Source organism: Pseudopodoces humilis, chromosome 7, assembly GCF_049639895.1.
Source record: "Pseudopodoces humilis isolate 2021_Gansu_Grassland_sample_001 chromosome 7, ASM4963989v1, whole genome shotgun sequence".
NCBI lineage: Eukaryota > Metazoa > Chordata > Aves > Passeriformes > Paridae > Pseudopodoces > Pseudopodoces humilis.
In genome coordinates this window covers 49,282,358-49,305,074 of record NC_142206.1, presented here as the reverse complement: position 1 = coordinate 49,305,074, position 22,717 = coordinate 49,282,358, and the positions used below count along the sequence as shown (strand labels likewise).

Genomic DNA, 22,717 nt, shown 5'->3' with positions numbered 1-22,717 from the left:
TTTGCACCTTAAAGGTGTGCCACCAAAATGCCCACAGTGTTTTATCAATCCATGTGTTTTCATGGCTGTGTCAGAGATGTTATAAACTTTGAAATGTGACTTATGCAGCAATATCACAACTTCACACCACATCTGGTCATCCAGGGTGAGAGGCAGCACTCCTGCCCTCGAAACTGTGCTGTTCTAAAGGTTCATGGAGCTCTCACCACTGTGCTTCTCCCAGGGGCATCGTTGTTCTGCCCTTGTTTCTTTGAAAGATAAAAAATGCTTAAAAGAAGGTTTGTGTTTTTCCTCACAAGAGCCAGACTTGGGAGGTGAATTTGTCTTTAGGAACACTTTGGCACCCTCACTACAGGGCTGATCCCAGCAGTGTGCACAGTTGTCTCCTTGCTGTGCCATGACACCTGCAGAGCAGCTGGAATAGGTTTCTGCTACAGCAAGGAGCTGCACAACATGTAATGCAGAATATGTAATTTCCACAAAGCACTCTTTTAAAGGGAGGAGGAAAAAGGGAAAATACACTATCCTGTGTGCTTTGGCCCTCTGTGGGATATGGTTTGTTTATTCTTGAACCAAGGATGGCAAAGAAATCTTTCTGCCTTATTCTAGAATTTCCATGTTTCTTACTTATTATGAGAATGACTTTTCATTTAATAAGCTCTTTTGCGCTGCAACAGAAATCTTTCTCCTAAAGAAGGAGGAGTGAGGAGAAGCATTTTCAGTGCTTTTTATTGAGTAAGCCAAATGTAAAAAAGATCTGAATAATCTTTGGAGGGAAAAAAATAAAAAACCAGGACATGAATTTCAGAGCATGTGCTTTTGTGTTATTCAATATGACTGATAGAGAAGGATAAGGTTGAAGTTCAAGGCAAGTATGGAAAGTAATTTCTCTCTGCAGAGTCACAAATAAAATGAGTCACAGCTCTATAGGATTAAATTAATTAAAGATGGATCTTGTGCTTGATGCTAGTTTGATAGAACTAGAGTTTGTAGTGGTTGTATCATGAACATAAGTGGATATCTCTAGTGGCTAGCTAGTATTTTCTTTATACTCATGAGTGTTTACTATGGCACACAAATGCTAACCGGTTTTATCACACAGTCATTATCATATCTTCTTCCCTTTCTCTCTACTCTTCAGGTGTTGCTGCTACAAAATGATTTCATATCAATTAGGAATTCCATTTCCTTCAAGGGGCTACTGAAGGAACAGCCACCTGTAATGCATGCTGTTAGACTTCAGGTGCTCTCTTTCCTCACATCAAGATCAGTGTTTTTTAAATCCATGTTCAAAACTGCAAACATTAGCAGAGTATTTTTCCTATTAAAAAGAAAAAGAAAAAAATTATACTTTCCCTGGAAAATTTAGTTCTTAAGACACGCAATATATGTTGCAAGAAAAATCTAAAGTGACTTTAAAAAAAAAAAAGGTAAAAATATATCAGACTATCAGACTTTTCATTCAGTGCAAAAGTGAAACAATAGCAATGAAGTACTATGAAGTCTCTGTGCTGCTGTTAAAAGCAAAGGCATTTCATAAAGCACGGTGTAAAGATGACAACTGCTTATCTAAAGGACAATGATAAGAAACCAAACCCAAACAAACAACTCTCAAACTATTTTTAGAGGGGGACCTCTAGTTTCTCTGTAATTTCATGGAAAAAAACTATTTTTTTTCTTCACATCCATAAAAAAATCCATTTGAGAACAAGCATTCCAAGTGTACCTTAGCACAAGTTCCTAAGTAACATTAAGGGGATCTGGCATTTGGAAGGTTAATTTTCTTATCAAAACTATACAAAATCCTAATTTTGCAGAGTAGCAATTTGGAAAAAAAAATCAGCAATGGGAAAATGTTGGTTATGCAGCACTAGACATTCAGTACTCAGGGGATCAATTATAAAAACACTCATTCAGCTATTTCTATTCAAATGAACACCTGAAGAGGAGGTCGCAATGGTTTTAAAAGTGTGTGGATATTAGTGGATAAATGTTAGTCCAATAAAAGAGATCATCATCTGCTATTTGTGTGCATTTAAGTTGACACTAAAAAGATCTTTGTGGAATATTGCTGCTTCTTTTTCTTTTTGTGTGTGTGCATCTTTTATCTCATATTCCCTTAACACTTTGTGAACTGAAGAAAATAGACCAAATGAGCTGTTCTTTAAGATTAAAGGGGTAGCATTTAGTTGAACACACCTGAATGTGGAAGGAGTCTATTTTCCTCTCACTTATGAATATGTAATGATGTGCTTGGAGGCACAGTCACGAACCCCTAATAAGAATGCACGAGTCTGTGTTTGAAAACAGACATTTGCATTTGCCCTCTGGTCACAGTACATGGGTCATTCTTATTCAAAAATTTATTTGCTTTATTTTTCTATTCCCCCTCCCTTTCCTGCCCACCTCAAAATATTTTTTCATTCTAGGTTTTGTTTAGAGAAAAATTAAAAAGGGAGGGCTAAATCCCTCCAGAATGGTCAGGATTCAATTAGAGTGAGCTTACTCAGTGATATATACATTTATTTGTGCAACTGAAAAACTCCATTGTCTGCTTTGAGAAGGGAGTATTTTTCTGTCTCAAAAATATATTTCCTTTAGCAAAAGATTTTGGCAGGATTCGAGAAGAAACAAAAGAAAAAATCCCACATAGCTGTGTAAGACATTTTAAAAAGTGAAGATTTGGAATAAGGTAATAGAAATAAAGTGATCTAGACAAGGGATATACTTCATAAATTGCATAAATACTTTAGGAAAGCTACTGCCAAGAAAGAAACAACAAAGCATGGTGAATGTTAATACAGGGAGCAATCAATGTCATGCACCAGACTACCAGTGTTGAAGGCATGGTATTCAGGTGGGGAAGAACAGGCTGTGGAGATTGGTACTTAATGAGAATATTGCATTTCTCTTAAAATTTCGTTTAAAAAGCTATTGAGGAGCTACTCCAAAACACATTCAGAATTGTTGTGGGCTTTTTGCTGCTTCCTAAACAATACAATAGCTTCAAATTAGGCACCAAAGAGTTTGCTAAGAGTTTATAACTCCTTTTCTTCAGTTCTTTCTCACTCCCTCATTTTTTCTTTCAAAGAAGAGTGAGTAAAGTCGCAGCACTTTATTCACTACCTGAATAAAAATGCTGGAAGAATCAGTTCTGTTTGTTCAAAAACAAAAAAGAAAAATAAATAAACAGACAAAAAAATCACGAAGTCCGAGCAAATTTATTTGCAGAGAACGGAATTACTGAGCTACTGCAAATCACAGCAAACCATTTCAGCTGCTGTCTATATTAAAGATTTCATCATCACTTTGCTAAGGGTCAGAGAAGTTAAATATCCCTCCTAAAGCACGGAAGGAATTCAAAACCTTCGGAGCAGAAGTTGTAAGTGTAATTTGCAGGGGTATTTGAGCTCGCTGCCGCGGGGATGGCTCCTGCTGGGGTGGCCGGGGGCAGAGGTGTGCAGCACACACCGACACACACACTGCCGGATCGCACCTCGCTACACATTGTCGCGATTTTCCATTCCCATCACAAGCGGGACTTTGGTAAGAAAAAAGAGCCTATTGTGACTGCTCCGCAGCCGCCGAGCAGCCCATTATTTGAGATCTAACAGTGACACCTGCAGTTGAGCCCCACACACTGACACAAACATCTCCCTCAGAGAAACAGAGCCCTGCTTTTGAACCCTACCCATCTCCTGCTTAATTATCCCCGTGTACCTCAAATTTACCTCTCCCACTGGCAGCACAGTCAGCTTCCACACCAGCATGAGTCAGCTTTTCCACTGCGAGAGCAAGCAGCCTGCCATAAAGTATATAAATAGCGCACAGAATCTTCCTTGAGCTGCTTGGTGGGAGCAGAGCTGCCCATGCACACACACACACTGATCTCCAAAATCAGGGGTTTCAGAAGAGCCAGCTGCATGTCTGAAAGGCTCACCTCCATGTTTCACAGATTTAATCACTTTTCTGTTAATTTCAACGTCAAACTTTATGTTTGATACGAATGAAGACCAGATAATGTGGTGATTTGGATGAAACCCCCTCATCACTGCTGCCTCTTTGGTTCTGGTTACCAGTTGGTGAGCATCTGCAAAATGGTCATTTGGTCTCCCTTCCCTCCCAGATAATCCAAGATTTTCACCATTATTTAAAGTACTTTGTTTTGTTCTGTTTGTTTGTTTGCTTGCTTTAAGAGAAGCAATGTTGTACTTTAACCACTGCTCTGAATGCTACTTTGAGACGCCTGACTCTCCTTTTAAAACAAATAGTATGTAAAGGTCTATATTTCATTTTTTCCTTTTCACTATTCTCAAATTTACTGCTTCTTCAGCTTCCTTCGATATACTAGAAAACAAGTTCCTCTTTCTCTCTTAAAAGCAGAAACTGTAACTACAAGGTCTTCTTTGCTGTAAGATTTTTGTATAATTAGATCTTTTGACCCACAACAACAGTTTCTAGCCAAGACCAGTACTGGTATTTCATACAAGTACAGTATGAATTTGGTTTTAATTTACAACGCTTGGAGATGCTTCTTTTGTCATGTAAGCTTTTAGACCTCAGATATAAACATGTGTTCACTTGAAAAAAAAGATTTCTTTATAACTTTTGTCAATATTCTGCTGATTGCTAGTTCAGTACCAGATGTGCTATGCTTAATGGTGCATATACAAGAAGCATTCCCTAATCCCTAAATGAACTTCTTATCTCTAAATATATACAGGATAAGCTATCTAAACTCAATTTAGCAACTATGCTATTAAATCTACCAGAACCAAAGAGTGAAAGAGTATTGTTAAAGCCAAGTGCCTGTTAGCAAAAAACCAAAGAATCCTCTTGAAACAAAACATGGCTAACCATAGATCAAAATCAATCAGACATAGATTAATTTCTCCTATCAGGGCATCTTGAACCCCCACATCTTCACTTCATAAGTGCGTACACCCAGTTTTAAATGTCTCTTGTTTTGTTAGCACCACACTCTGTCAGTCACAATTTGCTGCAGAGAAATGAGTTGTCATCAGATCAGACTTTTTAACTGCACATGAATGCAGATGGATCCATTACGGGATTTAAGAGAAGAAAAAAAAAAAAAAAAGTGTCATCTGCTGGTTGGATTAGAGCACCTGGAAGCACTGCATCACCAGTTAGTTCCCTTTGTGACCCTGGGACATAGGTTGATACAGCACCTGGATACCTTCATTGCTGAAACTACAGCATTTTCACCTACATTCACAGCCAGACACTGGCCATCAACTCCCCAGCAATAATCACTCCTGCCCCTGGGCTGTGCAGAGGGAGATGCTTGAGACAAAAGGGAAGAATGCCCATTTATACTTCTGATGTCCCTCACACCCCTGATTTCATAATTTCCTGACCCCAAAAAACCTAGACACAGCTATTTTATTCCACACAAGGTTTCTTAAAATAGTTCACTATCTGTGAAGGCAACAAAAGCAAGAAAGCACACAGGAAGCAAGAAGGGGCAAGTTACACTCAGGCCCACCAAAGAGATGACTCCTGATATTTTCTGCCTATAGGATGTTATATGCTGTGGCAGTAACTCCATGATAGTCCACAGGGCTCTCTTCTACTTTCCCTGCATTCCCTTCACCCCTCTTATTTCTCATTCCCTCAACATGAAGGGTGCTCAGTACCAGTTGTATATAAGGGACCTTAAAAATCCACTTTTTCAACCTTTGGGAAAGGAGCACAAGAACTTTTAGGTTTGCAGAGTTTGGTCTAAAGTACAACAAAATGCTAAGCGAAATGGTTGACTGTCTTCTCAGAAAAAGTTGCACCTGGAAGAACAGAATCTCACGTCAGTAGGAGAGTTCTGGTTTGGAATCAGAGAAAGGGATGGAAAGTTGTCACAGAGGTTACAAAATCACCACATTAAAAAAAAAAAAAAAAAAAGAAAAGAAAAAAAAGAAAAAAATAGAGGGGTGAAAAAAAACCAGGGGAAAAAACCAAGGAAAAACATAATTTTAAAAGAAAAGGCTATGCATATGCAAAGTTGATTCAAATGCTTTCAGATTGCGCCATAGAAAAGCTGTGGCCTAGTTTTGGAAATACATATTTCACTTTATTTTGCACACAGCTGGGTTTATGTTGGCACTCACACTAATATGCAAAATGCAGTATCTTATATTCATGAATGACTCTTTATAAAATGCCAGCAGGGCACCTGCTTTCTTTTCTTTAAGTCTATATCATGACAAAGAAGCAGCCTGTATTAATGGCCAGCTTCCAGCTCTGACCACAGCCTGGAGGGATTTATGCCAGCTGTACACAGGTTTGGAAGTAAACAACATGCCCCGGTCAAAAGGAGTTTCTTACACTCCACGGAAAGAGACTGCTAATGAGATGCAACGGACTGAAGGAGGGAGCACACGGCAGCCCTGACTGTGCAGGGAGCTCTCACAAACAAGTCTATCTGCAGCATCCTGGTCCTCTCCACGGTGCAAGCCCAGTATCGCACACGCATCATCCAGTCCTTGCAGCACTGCTGCAGACACGGCAGCCCAAACACCTTCCCGTTCCGGTGGTTCTCGAGGCTCAGGGTCAGTAAGTGCCAGAGAATTCGGCAAACTAATAAAACATACCCTGCCCAGCAATAGGTGTTGGCATTTCTTTTCAGATACATGTATCATGTCTTAGTGCTTTAGAAGGAAGCCTGTTGAAACTACCCCTCATCTTAAGAAGTTGCTTTGTCTGCCATCCAAATCTGACAGGATCTGTGTGCTAGAAATTTCAGATCGTGATGCAAAACTTATCTCTCAGGATTTTGTCCCCCAAACCAGAATAACATACATGAGACAGCTTGATAAAGATTTTTCTTTAAGTTGATTAAACATGCCCTTAAGAAAAAAAAATGTTTCTAAATGAGATGTGGACAACAAAAATTAAATAAATTTCACAGATACTTGTGCAAATAATTAGAACTTCAGATCAGAATTTTAAAATTAGACTGTATTAGATGTATACTCATTATATGGTCATGTTAAAAAAGTTAGTTATTCAATTCTAGCTTACAAAAGAGAGTTGGTTAAAATATATTAAAATATTAATTCATTTTATTATACTCTGCAAGATTATTCCTACCATGTGCTTTTTGTGTCTGATTAGGATTAATTTTTTTTCCTGAGTAAACAAGACCACTGCAATAATTTTTGTGTGCAGTTCTGAGTTAAGCAAGGTACTGTAAGGTCAAATCAGCCTGAGTTTGCACAGGATGTTATTGACCTAATAGCATTCCTTCATTACTGCACTGCACTTGATATACTGTTTGATTGCCAGACCAGAAATAGTCGCATTTCCACCACACATCAACTGATGTATTTTGCCAGGTGTTAGAAGAAACTGAAAAGTAACAACAAACACAATGCAGTTATAATAAAACAAGCACATGCATAATATTACATCAAATTTCCTAACTAAACCTTCAAGAAAATTGTATGAAGACAGAATTGTACTGGTGATCAGTTCTTCAAGAATAGTCTCTCTTCTACTTCCGAACCCCTAAGTAAACTATGTCCCTATTCCTACACCAGGAATAAGCAAGAGAATCACTGACTGGAGAACAAAACTTGTTAAATTGAGCTGTGTTCACACGTTTACCTTTGTCTCCCAAGACCCTGCAGCAGCCTACAAAATGCTTGTTGCCAAATGTTTTGCCATTTTCAGCAACTATCAGAACAATTGGAGGTGTTTATTCCTGGACCAGTAGACTGCATACAAAGTATGAATCCTCCTGCAGAAGCTAATTTGTAACTGTTTGGAGATCTCCCTCTGCAGTCTGCACTGCAAGACGTGAGTTTAGCAGCACAGCATCTACAACAATCTCCTCAGAAACACAGCAGCAGAGTTAGAAAGGACACTGTTCACTAGAGCTTATTGATGCAGCAAGCAAAAACTGATCAATTATCACTGATCATATAATATATCACTATTATAACTAGCAGCATTAACTATTCTAGTAGGAAAAAGAATCAAACCAGAGGCTGCAAGTCTGACACATCCCAAAAGAACATTTCATGCACTAAAAGAACTACGAGAAATAGTCACCCTGCTCAAGGCAAGAGCAGTGTCCAGTGTGAAGGTAATACTCTCACATGCTGTACTGTTCTGTACATACAGTGTTTGCATATACTGTAAACTGCAAATCAGATTTCTGCACTTTTCAAACCAGCAGCAAAAGTAGGCACATGCTTTCTGTATTCAGGTGACATGCTAGTTTCAACAAAGTTCTGATGAGAAATAAACTCATTGCAAGTACTAAGCTTAAGGTCCTCTGAGATCTATCTCCATTTTTGTTTATTTCCTCAGCTGTCTTTCATATTCCTGCTAGTCCCATTCTTGATATGTAATGTTTATAAAGGATTGGATAGTCTTTTCTTGGATGCAGATGAGCAAGTCATGAAGAGACATGTTTTACATGCCTTAAGAGATATTAGGTAAAAACAGGAAATATTAAACACAGAAAACTACAGTTTTGAGTCATGACTTTTTTTTTTATTACTATTTAATTCTTTCACTGGGCTAATTGCACAAGGCAGGTAATTGTTTTTGCAAAGACTAGGAACAATTTAGTATTGTAGAAAAGCTCTGGTCATTGTCAGAATACAAATTGCAATTATGGCGCTGTATCTGTCTTTCCCCTTGTGAAAGTCTGGATGTTGTTTGCATTTATCTGGGAGAATCTGATTTAACCCTAGCAATTGCAAAGGGGAGTCAGGCAGACAGTTTCCTACCTCTTAGCTCCACTGCTGAATTAGCAGGCGACCTTGCACAAAACAACTACTCTGTATCTTCATTTACCCATCTAAACCACACTTATTGTATTTATTTAGCTCACAGGGGCATCAACAGGCTTAATTAATGTTTGCAAAAAGCTTTGAGATCATCAGATGAAAGGTCCAAAATATTTTAAAGTCAATGAGAAAAAAATGGATAGGTGCCAAGAGAGTCAATTGGACAAACGGCTTCTCCTATCAGTATTGTCCATATTTCAGTTTCTAGTTTATCAGTGGAATATACACGGCTGTTTAAATAAAGTCTCACGCATGTTCCACTGTGTACAGAACCAGCCACCACAGTTTGTAGATCCAAAAACAGTTAGAAAGCTGTAAAAGAACACTTGGGAAGACATATTTCAACTCCAACACAAAAGAAGTCCTTTCTCCAGAGTGTTTCTGTACTCAGTAGAAAAATTCCCAGTGGCATTAGCAGCATATACATGGAGTTTGATTTAATATTTTTATATACTGTAATTTTTTGATCAATGGACACTGAGAAGCATCTTCACTTGACTGTTTTATGAAGAAGAGCTTGAATTTAATATCTGCAGGCATATAACCAGTGCTTCAATAAATAAGAAACTCCCCTTTCCCCAAGGATCCTAATGCTATAGGCATCTAGGTCACTGCTATTAACCTCTTCCCTAAGGATTTAGAAATAAATCCAAGAACCCAAGTAAACTCTATTCCTCAGCTGACTGAATCCCCATCAGATGATGCTGTTTTCATAATTTTTCTCCTAACCTGGTGACAAGCAGTTTTAACTTAGAATTGCTTGCAGAACAGATCTCAGATATTGCAACATTGTCCTATTCCAGGCAGGACCAGGCCCATTGAAGATGGACTTGCTCACCCACTCCAAAGCCAAGCCCATCTTCTGTATTTATAGGTTTTAATCGCAACCTGTCTCCCAGAAAAAATGGTTTTAAACACGCTCATGTGGGAAGGGCAAGTGCTGCGTTAACCTCTCTCACAAAAATACAGCTGAAGAGGCCAAGCTTTGCATACTGTGTGGTGCCTCTTACTGAGACAGGCTAGGATAGTAAGATAAAAGATGTGGATAGCAAGCAAAGCATTACTGGCAATCATTCAGCAAAGCACACTTTAACACAACTCCCACTAGGTTCAGTTTTTGCAGCCTCAGTTCAGCAGACCCCCAGGTAGAATAAAGTAGGAGGAGTTATTTCAAAATACCAGGACTACTTAGAAGAGTGCTGAAAGCACACAACAAAACATTGGAAGGTGTTCAGAAGATCTGAGGGAAAATGGGATCACCATAGGCCACATCCTACTTCCTAGTATAGGAATACTGACACTTGTTCCTGGATTAAGTCAGTCAGCCTACACCTAGTTGTCAAAATGACAGAGGAACCTCTGTGTTACTTCCACATTTTCTCCTGTGGTGTTGCATAAGCTAACCTTCAAAAGGTGGTGGATTTGAACTTCCAATCTTTGCTTAGGCTAACACCAATATAAACCAAGGTAGTGCTGCTGTGCACTGGTGGAGCAAAGCACTGCCTTCTGCTGCTCTGACATACTTTATTAGAAAACATGTGGGTTTGGGTCTTCTTTTTAATCAACAAAAAAAACAGAAATGCAAACAGTGAACAGACTCATACAATAATGCCTCCTCCAATTTTCAGACATATGCTTCCATATGAAAAATCTGAAGCTTGGACAACTAGAAAAATTCCTAAGTTGAACATAAGCCAGTCTTCCAAAGACATCCTCAACTTCACTGGTTTGGTTTACAAGGTGAAATAGATCACAGATCAGCATTTTTAAGGAAAGGGTCAATAACATTTGGTGTATGTGCCTTAATCACTGCTCTCTTGTGAAAGTTGTGGCAGAAAACATTGACCTTTGTGGGGAAACTTGTTGCAGAAACAAAGCAGCAAAGTTTCAGTTTCGGCCTTGATACTTCTTGCAGCAACCTTCCACTGTCATCAGACAAGTGCAAACTGTGCCAGCTGGGTCACAAATAGGACACTTGACTTCGGGGATATTTGCCTCATATGACCCCCAGGGCAGACCCCCGATGACCACCAAACCAAGACCAGAACATGTGACATGATGAGACCCCACCCTACCTTCACCTTGCACTAATGAGCGTAAAAGAGCGATAACTGAGCTGGACCCACCACCACAAAGGGGACCAGGGCACTGAAGGACCAATGGGACACTGCTGGATCCATGGAGGTGACCATTTTCTGCTTGCTCTCTGTCACCTTTTCTTTTCCCTACACACTCATCATTACAAATAGAGTCAGTATTATCAAGCTGGTATTTGGTCTAATTTGCACTTTAATTTGGGCAGAGGGCTTTCATAGCAACATCTTTAGTTTGCATTATCAGAAGCTGAAAAACAGAGTAGCTAAAATTTCTTTTCAGATATGTTATACTCAATATGCATCACACCAATATATCAGTGAGCCAGAGAGCCTTGAGACCATATACAAGCTAACAGAAAGGACAGGATTAAGTAGCTGATGACCAGAGTGAAAAACATAGAGCTAAACCTCTATTTTTCCTGGGGAAAAACCACCAAATGTGGGCGTGTTTATATTAAAATACTTTTTTTTTGAAAGGCAAAATAGGATGCAGTGTGTCTTCAAATAAAAACAGCACCCAATTGCCCAATTTTGTTGTTTTCCTCTAGTGGAAGATTGTTCTAATAGCATGCACAGGAACCTTTCCTCCTTCATGCTCCTTAGAACTAATTTACAGCAGGATATAAAGATGATATATCCATTACAAAACAAAGATTGGAAAACTAGAATACTAGTGTCAAGTGGTGTGTGATTCATGCCTACAGGAGAAACCAACAGAACAAAGTATCTACTATATGAAAATCCCAAGACAGTCCCAAATGCCAACAGTCAGTCTTTGTGAAATGTCTGATAACCACTAATCTCATTTCTTATAAAAAAGGTTGGAGTCACTAGCCCCGCCAAGGTCACACATACCCAAGTCTGGATCACAATTTAGGTTTGGCTTTGCCGTGAGCCAGCCTTTCAAACAAACTGCTTTGAACTCCTGTAGTGATGAGTTATTGTTGGGATTTGTGTGTTTTGCTGACACATTATATAATATTTCTTATAAAAATTGTTTCACCTTTAAAATAATATGCATTCCCTTTTAATTTTGAAGGAAATAAATCACTAAAATTATTTCATAAGAGGAAGCATCAAGATGAGGTGTTACAGCTGAAGAGCAAAAACACTGATGACACATGGCATTGATGAAATGCACAAGAATGGACAATTCATTCCAAAAATTCTCTGAAAGTTTTTGATCTTTTCAGGTAAAGCATGTTTCATTCAGTTTGACACATAACAGTGGGTGCTGAAAATAAAAGTTAGTGATACTGGAACACCAAATAATAATAAAAGCTAAAGACATCTCTATTTTAAACAAACCTAGAAGCCTATTTGCCTAATGAATGCTCAGATTACCCTTGAAAATCTAACAGACCAGAAAGGAAAAAACACACCACAGTAATTGCAACAACTCAAAGTGTGGCTTCCATGCATTTTTAAAAATACAGCTTATAGTAAATCAAACATAAAGGCATTCTTTAAGCCTTAAAAAAAAACAACCTAATAATACTACATGAAACTTGCATTTTGACTTTATCTGCAAAGACACAACATCTGGTATGCTTCTGGCTAGACAGCTCCTATTCAGAGCAACCACTGTTGAGGCTATCAACCATATCAACCAATTCCTACACCTTAGAACAAATATAAATGCAAGTGTGTTAGCCTGCAGCCCTACCTAAAAAACACAAACAAACAAACAAAAAAAACCCCAACAACAACAAAATAAAACATCTTAGAGCAACTAATTTACAGACTTGAGATTCTCCAATATTAAGCTTGCATTTTCAGGAAACATAATTTGCCCCACTTTTAAAGTATCCTAAGTAAAGACAAAAAAATTAAAAAGTAGGAAAAAATGCCTTGTGCCTACACCATCTACAAAAAAAGTTCTACTAAATTAACTGAACACTTTTTATTCACAGAAATTACTATAAATATTATTTCATCCCTATTGAAGTCAAAAGTTCATGGAACAGAAGCAGCTCTTTTCTTAGTGTTTTGTTGTTTGAGAAAGAATACATTAATTCGTTAGTAAACTACTAAAAAAAATAGAAACTATATCCTGTGGGAAATACCTTGGAAAAGTCTATACTAGTATTTGTCTAATTTGTCCACAGAAAATGATCTACCACCTCTTAAACTGCAATCAGACCAAAAAGATTGATCTTCTTCCCATAAATACATTGAAAAGCAAAACACTGAAACTGCTTTTTAAGGCAGTTTTCTTGACTCAGGTTGTGAGGATCTTTTTTATCTCATTGCCTCCAAGGACTAGATGCTACAAGAAAAAAAAAATACTCCCAGTTGAGACACTGCATTTAGTAATCCCTAGTGAAAAGATAATCCACACACTGTTCTGGGTAATTGTAAGAAACAGTAGGAACAATCACTAATAACTCTAATATACGGTATGAGCAGATGGCCTAAACTATCAAACATTTTATCAGTCTCGCTGTTTTTTACATTGTAAGGGATAAAACTTACAGATAATAATCTGTGGCTGAGACAATGAATCCTTCCATCCATCATCCTGGGCTTCTCTTATTCCAACCATGTGACTTAGTTGAATCAAGTTTATGGTATCTTGGCACGAGATTCTTACAGAAGCTAATATCTAGACTGAGTACATGTATAATTCATTTATTCCCCATAAAAGCAAAAAATGTTAATTTTAAGAATCTCCATTTCACTTAATTGAACCAGATCACAACAAAATATTTCAAAATGCTTAGGAGATCATTCTCAAAAAGTTCAGCCTTTATATCACTGTTGAAACTGTGTTTATTCTCAAGAAGACATCAAGTTTTTAAAAAATTGCATGCTGATCCTAAATAAGAGAAATCTCACTTTAAGAGCACAAGCTCAAAATCTAATTGAAATCCTTGGTACAAGCTGCAGCTCCTCTCCCCACACGCGGAACAGGCTTGGCACAGCGTCCAGGCATGGCCGGCTCTCTGCTGGGGGCAGCGTTCTCGGCTGTGAAGGCAGAGCGTGCCCTCTGTCACTCATGGCGAGCAGTCCTGTCCAACTGTCTCTTTTCAACAACTTTATCATCAATCTCTTTATTAACAGCCCCGCTGCAGACTGAGAATGCAAACAAGGACAGCGCGCATGCCAGATTTCTGGAAGCACACGGCAGGAGACACCGCTCAGGGCACGGAGCGAGGGATTCTGGAGCAGAAGACGTAGCACAACTCTTCCACGTTCTTTCAAGAAGTATCATATTTATTATGTTTACTTAGAAATTTGATTCTATTTGGGGAGAGATGGGGAGACAGAGAAGTTGTTTCTCAAACATCAAGGATTGCCCACCTTGCCTCCAGTTTTGTCCTTATGCCATTTGAAGCACCCGATCAACAAAGGGTACTTGACCAAAGATTCCATTCAACTTCAATAATTCTGGTTTAGGTCAGTGAAGCACTGAAGCAAGTGCCAAAGAAATAACCTCAGACAAACTGATAAGTTTCACAGATGTGTAGACTTTAGGCATGCAAAAATTTACTTAAGTAACCTTATTCATAGATAGGAGAGCAAAAAGGGCATTTGCACTTGTAAGCTGCCCAGTGTCTGTGTGGGCCACAGTCATCATGGGGCAGTCTAAATGCATTGGCTAGTTTCTTAAATAAATACATGCAGCTTTTCTTACCTAATAAGCCAGGGCTTTTATCACCTTGTATCAACAATAATTTTCCTCTTTATCCCTTCCTATTACTTTCATGGATTCTAGCTCTTTAGAGACAGTAATTTAATACAAAACCAAAGCTTAATACTATCTACATATACCACAAAATATTTTTTCCCAACCATTACTATACCCTTAAATTTGACTTTAATATAGTGTGCAGGAAATTTGTCATTATTTTATTTTACACATTGCACTAGAATAGAGACTGTAAAAATATTGAGGTAATTAAGATATACAAACCTGCTGATAGGACCTGTGATCTGGTTAATTCAATAATATAATTCATAATTAAGTGTGAAAGGCAGAAAAAAACTGCCTAAAGACAGCATTCCAGAATTTAGTTAGCACAACAAAAGTATACCTAAACCTTATTTTAAAAAAATCCTTAGTTTAAATATCCAAAACACAGATGGAATATCCAGCAGTGGTTTGCCATATTATCTTTTTCATAAAACGTGTCCTCTGAAGTTTCATATTAGTTTGCATTCTTTTGGTGGCAGTATTAGCTGATGTTTGTAGATATTTCAAATTACTATTTTGCACTTTGTAGGTGTATCAATCTGCATCTGCCTCTACCAACAAAACCAAGATGGTTTGTTTCTACTGAACAGACACTTAATACTACTATGACTATTAAACTAGAATCAGTTTAATGATTTCTATGAATTACTGGTATTTTTCCAATATTAACACTGGATCTGTAAAAAAGCAAACCCACTAAGTATTCATAAGTGTATATATAATATATATGCATTCAGACATTTCTGACTGTACCATCAAGACCTGCATAATAACTGATGAAATCTGGTAAGTATTGTTCAGCCACAATGATGGCAGAGAGATTAATCATAGCAAAGGTACTTGACTAGTGTGTTCATCAACTTACATAAATGATGCCAGCACCACTACAACATGCAAAATATCTTTTGTACAAATGCACACAGCTTCCAAATAATATCTATTATGAGGATAAACATACTCTGCTTCCTCAGTAACTATCACAGTAGTTTTTTGTGCATTTAAGTATAGGTTCTGGCTCAGAACCAGTATTGTATGTTCTTGCTATGATGAATTACTTTTAGTTATCCTAGATGCTGAAGAACTGTTTCATCTTTCAGTGTTGATAAAATTAATTCCCCCATTAAGATACATTTACTAACAATTTAAATTCATTACTACTCAGTAACCATATACTTGTAGCAACAAGTTTAAAAAATTTGCAGTTTAAGAAAAATCCAAAACAAAGACGCCACCCCACAAAACTAAGAAATGCACTAAGGAGTGCATTTAATAAGAAGTGGCATGCACACATACTACCTACAAGGAAGCACAACTTTAGCTAGAACTCATCAACTCAAATGTCTGATTCCAATCAGTATGTCTAAAGCCATCTGTTACACCATGGCTTATTAATGTTAATTATTTTGGCTACAACAGTAATTTTCAGCTTCTTGTTTGCAGATCCTTATGAGTCAGTGAACTTAATTCAGGAGGTTGCTGATGGGCAACTTAGAAAAACAAGCTATTGAAACCTATTGGCAGTAGCCTGAGAAACAATGAAGAGAAATTTGTGTATCTACTAGCAGATCTTTACTGGTCAGAAAAAATAAAAGACAAATTAAAGCCAAAAGTAACATCATCAGCTGTGATGAAAGGGAGATGTGGTGGGCAGGATACAAAAATTATGAATCTGTTTTAAACAAGACAATCAATTGCATGCTGTGAAAAATATATACAATAGAAAGGCTTATTGTTTTAGGGAGGGTAATTATAATATGAAGACCACAATCATCAGTGGTTTTAGCAGTTAAAGAAATTTTAGTCAAAAGGAGACTACTTATTTAAGTTACTCACATCAAGCATTTGGAGGATTGGGCTCATGCTGATACAAAGATCAATCAAGTGATGCACAGATACTTGCAACTTTTATTTCAGGGCACGCTTAAACTACTTAACAAGAAGAGAAATAGTGCCATCTGCTGACATAAGGAATAGGCACTTGCAAGAAAAGCCTGAGATGCCAAAACTCCTGCAACCAATGTTTTTAAAAAATGAAGTTCAAACTTTTGCAGAACAGTGTACCCCCAAACTGTCTAGGCACATGATTCTTCTAGTTTTGTCCACTTTGAAGAATTTAGGATGGAGGAATGGAAGGGATGGCCTTAAAATGCTTTGTGTGTTTTTGGAAACCCTGTCCCCGTCAAAACACTGCGCAATTCACAAGCTTTCCCTTTAATAGCCAGAACCCAGCATCCTTCTGAGTGTCACTTCCACTTCCTATAGGAAACATAAATGAATGCTCTCTAAATAAGCATTATGTACTATATTTCCTTTAGGACATACTGTATTTTGCCTTAGCAGAAAATTTAAGAGCTAAGTAAGAATTAAGAAAGTAAAACCAGTTTAGTACATTCAGAAAAAGCAGACAACCATGGGATTGTGCTGTTTTTTATTGTGTTTTCAATGGAGAAATACATCATCTGTTTACAAAATAGCTCTTGAAAAATACAAGGAGTACAGATACTATAAAACAAAGCAAACTCCAGTCATGAGACACTACGTACATCATGCGAAAGCAACAGTCTGATCTCCAGGTTATGAAAACTAGAATTAAAAAGTCACTATACAGAAAGGTTCCAAGTTTCCAGCTTGGCAAAACTTGGGTGCAGTTACATGAAACGTTTAATAAAATGAAAAAAGATTTTCCGATGTGTAAACAAAATGACGAGACTAAATTTGTGCCTGGCAATTTCGATCTAAACTCCATAGCTACACAAAATACACAGACAGCTTGTACACTTCAACTGTTAAGATATAACCTTCTTTGGGGGGTGGACGACAGCAGGCTGCACAGGGCAAGGAAAAGAGAAATATTGTATACTAGACATCTTAGACAAATGGCAAAAAAAAAAAACCCCTTCAGTTACTGCACAGCCTAAGTAAAAGATAAGCTACACTCTGACTTTGGAGAATTAATTTAGAAGGATAAGGGGAAGAGTGTAAGTAATTTAACTTGTAACATGAAAGATGCATGTGTAATAGGATGGAGCACAATGGGAGAAGGGAGATCATAAAACATGCTAATCAAAGTATGGGAAGTATGATTTGACATCCCACGTATTTCAGACTTAAGTAATAGTAACATGAAGTTTGTTATCTACACCTGGTATTACTGTTGGTATCCCTCATGTTCCTCAAATACTGCTGTTCTTTGCCATGAGAGCTTCAGTTCTTTCAAAAGAAAAAGTTCTTACTTTTTTGATAGGACTACAAGAACAAAAAAATAGGAGTAAGAGAGCTTACTAGATGTCAAGTGCTTACTAGAAATATGATTTTTAAAAATTTGGTGTTGTTCAGTATGTAAAACTACTTGTGATGAACTATCTAAAAATAAAAAGGTTAAAATTCTTAGGGAAAAATCTTTTTGCCTTTATTTAAAATTTTAAGCTTTTTAATGCATATGGGACCTTTATGGAGTGTACAAAAATCATATTTAGTGATTCAAAGGCCATCAAGACAGGTGGTGTATTTCACAGGCACACAATATTTACCTAAACACTTTAGTCATGGGACAATTTTAATTTGTGCCTAGAGGCCACAAGGTATTGCAACTAGGTAAGGGGCAGGGGGGAACCCAAATGAGTACATGGCTTGTTTTTATTTTGTATAAATAACTATTGTTCTCTGTGGTGCATACAAGCTGAAAAAAAATAATTAAAAAAAAAACAAAAGAAAACCCCCAACATTAAATGCAAAAGCTTTCCCCAAGAAATAAAGGGATAAAAAAAAGGGAATAAGGAGTTCAATTAGCTCAAAAGAAAGTTTATTTACTGTTTGATTGCTGATTTGTATGCACCTTAAAACAATCCTATAAATAAAAGTAGACCACATCTTAATCATGTCCCACCAATACCAAAACTTCCCAATTACTTTCTCAACTTAACGTCTTATGACCCCAAGATTTGACAATACATTTTAAAGACTTACTGCTGCTTGATGGCAGTTGAACTAAATATATACTATACACTTTGTTTTCAATGTATAGTATATCACAAAATGTCATCCAATTTGCAAATTACTACTATTGAAGAGACTCTTCAATAAAATGAATTTCATCAGCTAAAGAGCTAAAATTAGTCATACTCCAATAAAAAAGTACATAAAAGTGCATTTAAGGGATTCTTATGCCAGTTTTATCTCAATTTTGAAACAATGCATCAAACAAATTCAATCAGAATGTCAAATATGGCTACAAATAGTGTTCATGTTTTTAAAGGCAGTAATCCTTCGAAATATTTAATGTAACTGTTGCTAACACATTAATTGTACTCCTGGCTTCACATACTAACCTGGACTTCCAATCAAGCGGCGACTTTAGTCCAGAAAGGGAAGTGCACAACATATACCTAAATCCATTTGCGATTATGTTCTAGTCTTGCACCCTCCGTTCTCCTTTTTTTTCTAGCATTAGAAGACAACAGGTTGAGTTGGCAGATACTGTTTATGGACCCCTGAGGTGGTTTTTACCGGTTCAATCTCAATTTTATTGAATTCTTGATAACAGGAATAGGATTTGCAGGAAGAGCAGGGATATCTGAAAGGTCTGTACTGGGTGTTTTCTGAAAAGAAAAGAAGTTTGGTTGTATTTTAACTCCGCAAGTATAAAAACAAAAATATTGTAGTAATTTGCATTAACTTTCCAAAAAAAAGATATTTAGAAGACCTTTTAGGAATATATGAAAATAATTACAGATTATAAAGAGAGAAGCAGGTATTTCCTTTGCCTACACAGTCTTTACAAAAAAAAATTCTACAAGGATCTTAGTGTGCATTTCCTTTTTTGATAACTGCAAAAAATTAGGAAGTGCTGCAGATAAAGTTGGGCCTACTAATAACCTGTATTATAGTAAAATATCCACATAATAAGGGTGCTTGATCAGTCACATCTACTATCTGAGCTACATGTTTAGTATTTAAAAATGCCTCTTAACAATTCAGTGTTAAGTCTCTGCCCTTACAGATGAGTAATGAAAAACAGCTCCCAATCCCAAGTGTCTGTGTTTGTACACTCACATTCCAAACTGTTGAAAAACCCTACCATCAAATTTCCAATTTTTCATATTGGTTCAGATTTACATGAAAAAAGTATAACAAACTCTAAAAAGGTACTGTATGAATGTGTTAAGAATTCCACCTTGATAAAAATCTGAACACTTTTTTCTCACTTAAAAGACTTAAATAGCATTCAGCAAAATTATAGCTAAAACAAAAGGAAAATGCAGAAAAGAAACACTCTCAAGATTCAGTGAGATTCATTAATTTCTCACTTACTACATGCCTCTATGGCTGGTTTATTTTTTTAAGTATTTTCACTTCCACTGTGGCACATTATTTGGGCCATCCCAATGACCCAGTTATTATACAATACTTCACATCATTTACCATAAAATGTTTTCTTACATTATAAACATTCAAAACTTATATAAGGTACATTTGATACATGGGGGAAAATGCATTAAAATTAAAATTACTGTTCTTAATTGCTGCTTTATTAAAAATAAATCAATCAAGGTAACACTGACTGACAGTAGCAAAGCACAAAGTAGCAAGGACCCAAGGCAAAATAGTTCCAAACCTTGCATCACCCCTGCCCCTGGTTGGTGCTGATCTGCAGTTTGATGTGTTGCTATTTTCTGCAACATGGGTAGTGTTTTAAACAAAGCCAACAAGAACACTGAAAAATGACAGAGGAGGCTCACCATCCTTTGTAGTTTCCAGATTACTTTTGCTAAAGTTAACAATCACACAATCTGTAAAAAAACTACAAAGTTTTATATAATCCCCAACACCAATAGACAAAATAAAACTGGTGTACTTACTAAATGATCTAAAAACTTCCCTAAAGCAGTTTAGGAAGTCCATATAGCATCTACAGTTTTTGCCAAACAATTTTGCTATCTTTATTCAGTACTGCTCATACAGTTCAAAATGTCCAGTAAGAAATACCATTATTACTATTGCAACAATCTTCACTTTCAACCAACACATTCACTACACATACTTTAACGATTCAAGCATGCATAAAGTGCTTGATAGCGATACTTGAATCAGGAGAGTATTAAGAGAAGTTTAAAAATGGTAGTAAGAAACAGATGGGCTTTCTAGAAGTTGTTACAATACTAGAAACAAAAATTTAAGTCAGTAGTACAGAATTCTTGCTGTTTTCCAAAGGACTTTACACTGCTAATACCAGCTGGCTAAGGAGTGACAAGGTTACAACTTGTCTCTCTTACCACATACTAGCATCGTAAGTTACATTTCAGTTATCCTCAACCTCTACCTAGGTATCTTCGAGCAGCAGCTATTTAAAGCATTTGTTTCCTTGTTAGAAAGGATTATTCTGTGATGTGCAAAGCACAAAGGAATAAACTGAGCCCCTTACTTTGAAGGCACAATTCAGCAGAGCGAATCCAGCTTCAGTCAGTTTGTATGGCAAGCCATACATGTTTAGCTACAATGCACATTCATTAAGATCAATGACCATCTAAAACACAAAAATTGTGACAGTAACAACAAGTAGCTTTCCATACAATGAATTTATATTTAAAATTATACATTTATTTTTAACATCTGGACTCATTTCAGTTTCAATTCTTTCACCACAGATTAGCACACAAACATATTACATGGCAGTATTGATATTAAAAACAGTACCTGAGGAGCTTGCAGAGAAGCTGTCTGAAGAGTTTCTGTTTGAGAATTAACATTCATTTCTGTCTCTATTTGCTCCTGAAAAAAATCCAAAAACATCACCACAGTTACACCACTTCCAATGAGCTACTTATATAGAACACCTAGAACTCCAAATTGTTTTACATTGTGCATATACAGCAAAAGGAAAATACAAGCATCAGTGCTTGCTACATTGACACCTTTCCTTTTATGATGCAGGAATCACCACACTGGAGAACGTTTCACTTATTAGGGATTTTACATCAACACAAGCTATATCACTCATCAGTTGTCACTTGTATAACCAACTAACACCTTTTATATAGAATCCTATAGCAAAATATTACATGCCATACAACTCACTGAAGACAAAAAGTGTATTCTCAAGGAAAATCATTTGAAAAGCTACAGAATTTGTTTAAAAATTCAGCAGCTTTTCCACAGCTTTTGCCAATCTGCCCGGAAAGTTTTCCTGCTGCTTTAATGGGTTGAATCAGCTTTCTAAATGAACAGGTGAGTGTCAGAGATTGATTTTTCAGGTACAACAGTGGGACTACAAGCCTAAAGCAGGACAATGGCACATTCTGATTTTAATAAAACCAGTCTGCTAGTTCAAAGTGTACAATTTAGTAAACATACCCTAAAAAACACAATGCATTTTAATGGATGAAAACCTATGTTTACATTAAGAAATTTAATTCCAGCATTTCTTTCAATAAATATTAAGGACAGAGACTTAGAGGAGACTGCCAATAAAAACTAACAGGATTACCTATGTCTTTTATAACGATCTGTATCCAGTGGATCTATTTTTGAAGTGAGGATTAAGTGCTTACATGTATTTCTGCCCTCACCTATTTTAAGTTCAGAGACATTGCAAGGTGACTACCTAACAAGATACAACTCCTTGCTTAAGGGTGTTGGAGCTATAAACCAAAGAACTTACTTTGAGCATAAGCATAATTTCAAGAGTATTCCAGAGACAACAGAATGTGCCCCATTAAACCTGCAAAATCCCAACTGGAGAGCTGCTATCGTAAAGCTTGAAAGAAAGAAGAAAAATTGTCTGCTAATTACAAGATACTGGAGGGGCACATTGAATCTCCAAAGTCCCCGAACAATATGCTGTAGCCTCACACAATAATTTCACTGCCAGAGAAGATTTACTTACTATCACTTGAAATTTCTTTATCTAAAAAGTGAACAACGTGGCTGGATTTAGGATTCTGAACCCAATGTGCAAACTCCAAATAGAACACATAGGACAATTGTTCTTTCACTAATTAACATACATCAGGTTTGGAATGCAGGAAAAACATGGCATATTGACATATCATTGATCTAAAGTAACAAACCAAAATAAAAATATCATGACTAATTTTTTCGCCATGCATAATACC

At 36.9% G+C, this 22,717-nt stretch overlaps 1 protein-coding gene across 6 annotated transcripts in view; it reads right to left on the bottom strand.

The window, feature by feature from the left end:
• Positions 1–17,017: 17,017 nt before the first annotated feature.
• Positions 17,018–22,717, bottom strand: part of PAPOLA (poly(A) polymerase alpha) — a 43,764-nt gene continuing 38,064 nt past the window's right edge. For 5 of the 6 annotated variants that reach the window (XM_014249908.2, XM_005520150.3, XM_088057417.1 and 2 more), the window contains exons 21-22: positions 21,300–21,374; positions 17,018–19,204 (exon numbers count right to left, since the gene is read on the bottom strand). In XM_014249908.2, coding sequence (XP_014105383.1) covers positions 19,109–19,204; positions 21,300–21,374 — 171 coding nt within the window. In that variant the 3' untranslated portion in view covers positions 17,018–19,108. Of the gene's footprint in view, positions 19,205–21,027; positions 21,130–21,299; positions 21,375–22,717 lie in introns of all 6 variants that reach the window. The other variant, XR_015772884.1, reaches the window with a different exon arrangement.